The 1,260-nt window shown below is 39.3% G+C and overlaps 1 protein-coding gene across 1 annotated transcript; it reads right to left on the reverse strand.

The window, feature by feature from the left end:
* Window positions 1-673: 673 nt before the first annotated feature.
* Window positions 674-1,119, reverse strand: Pmar_PMAR027347 (hypothetical protein; the record flags this gene model as incomplete). Its single annotated transcript, XM_002787229.1, has 2 exons — window positions 674-796; window positions 1,031-1,119. Coding segments are annotated over 2 exons (212 nt in total), but the record flags the coding sequence as incomplete, so codon positions are not given.
* Window positions 1,120-1,260: the final 141 nt, after the last annotated feature.

Here is a 1,260-nt window from a genome sequence, read left to right on the forward strand (position 1 = left end):
GCCGCCGTGCTCGAGGGCTGCTCAACAAACTGCAAATCTCCTCCACTCATCGGCGTAGCACCTATTTTACCAAATCCATCACGTGATCGATTTGGATACCCACATCTCTGCCCATCAATTATATCCCTAAAAGCATGCGCTTTCCACCCAGCCGGGCTCTTCACTCCTTTATGTTCGAACGCACCTACATCACCAAAATCTTGCAATCTTATCCCCACTTACATTTCCTCAACGCCCATATATTACTTCGCGCACTGCAAATTTGAACTGCCAAATCTTGGAAAAGCGGCTCCGGCGACGGCAACCATTTTCTACACGATAATTCAAACCAGCCGTCCTAAAATCAGTTGGGAAGAATAAGCACATGGTCAACTATGTGGAAATTCTGGAAGAAAATTTCCGGAAAAATTCTTATTTGTGGAAAAATATGCACAAGGTCAACTACATATGTTGGTGATGACAATATGAAAATTCTGGGAAGAAATTTCGGGAAAATTTTTTGATTGACTTCTGTACATTTTTATCCTACAGTACTTCGTAAATAAACTCCTATAATCAATGAGGAAACTCCTAGACTCAGCTGAGAAAAGTGAACATAAATTACGACACTGACTTCTAAAATTAATAAAAATACCCCCACCAGGATTCGAACCCACGCCCTTCCCCACCCTACCTGTGCGTTAGTGACAATAACCACTTTACCTAAAGAGGCGGCGACTCTTATCATTTTCGCAGCTTGCTCTGCGAGCTCCGCGAGAGGGTCGATGAACTGCTCCGGGACGAAGGGATCGCAAACCTTGGCAAAAATAATAATAATATTTACAATCGGAAAATTTGCAATTTCGACAAAAAATGAAAGAATAATCAGAAATTTGGACATTTTCCAAAAATTCCATAAAAGTTTCTAAAATTTCTAATCTTCGTTGATAATTTCCATACAAAAAACGGAAACTCCACTGAAAAACAAAATTCACAATAAAATCTTCTTAAAAATTATCAACCAAAAAACTTCGCTCCGCCTTTTTATTACATTCAATCCGCTAACTTTCGCCCAAGTCGTCGGACATATAGTATCATCCCAATCGAAAATCACCAACGTTTGCGCTCTCGCGGGCGTAGCTGAAAAACATACCTCTGCAAAAAAATAAATTTCCTGAATAAATTCTCAACAATGTGGGAAAATAAGCACATGATTATCAACTATGGAAATTCTGTAAAATTTTCTTATTGCTTCAAAACTCTACCACGGAAAACTAACAC

This window comes from Perkinsus marinus (genome assembly GCF_000006405.1).
Source record: "Perkinsus marinus ATCC 50983 genomic scaffold scf_1104296929836, whole genome shotgun sequence".
Taxonomy (NCBI): domain Eukaryota; phylum Perkinsozoa; order Perkinsida; family Perkinsidae; genus Perkinsus; species Perkinsus marinus.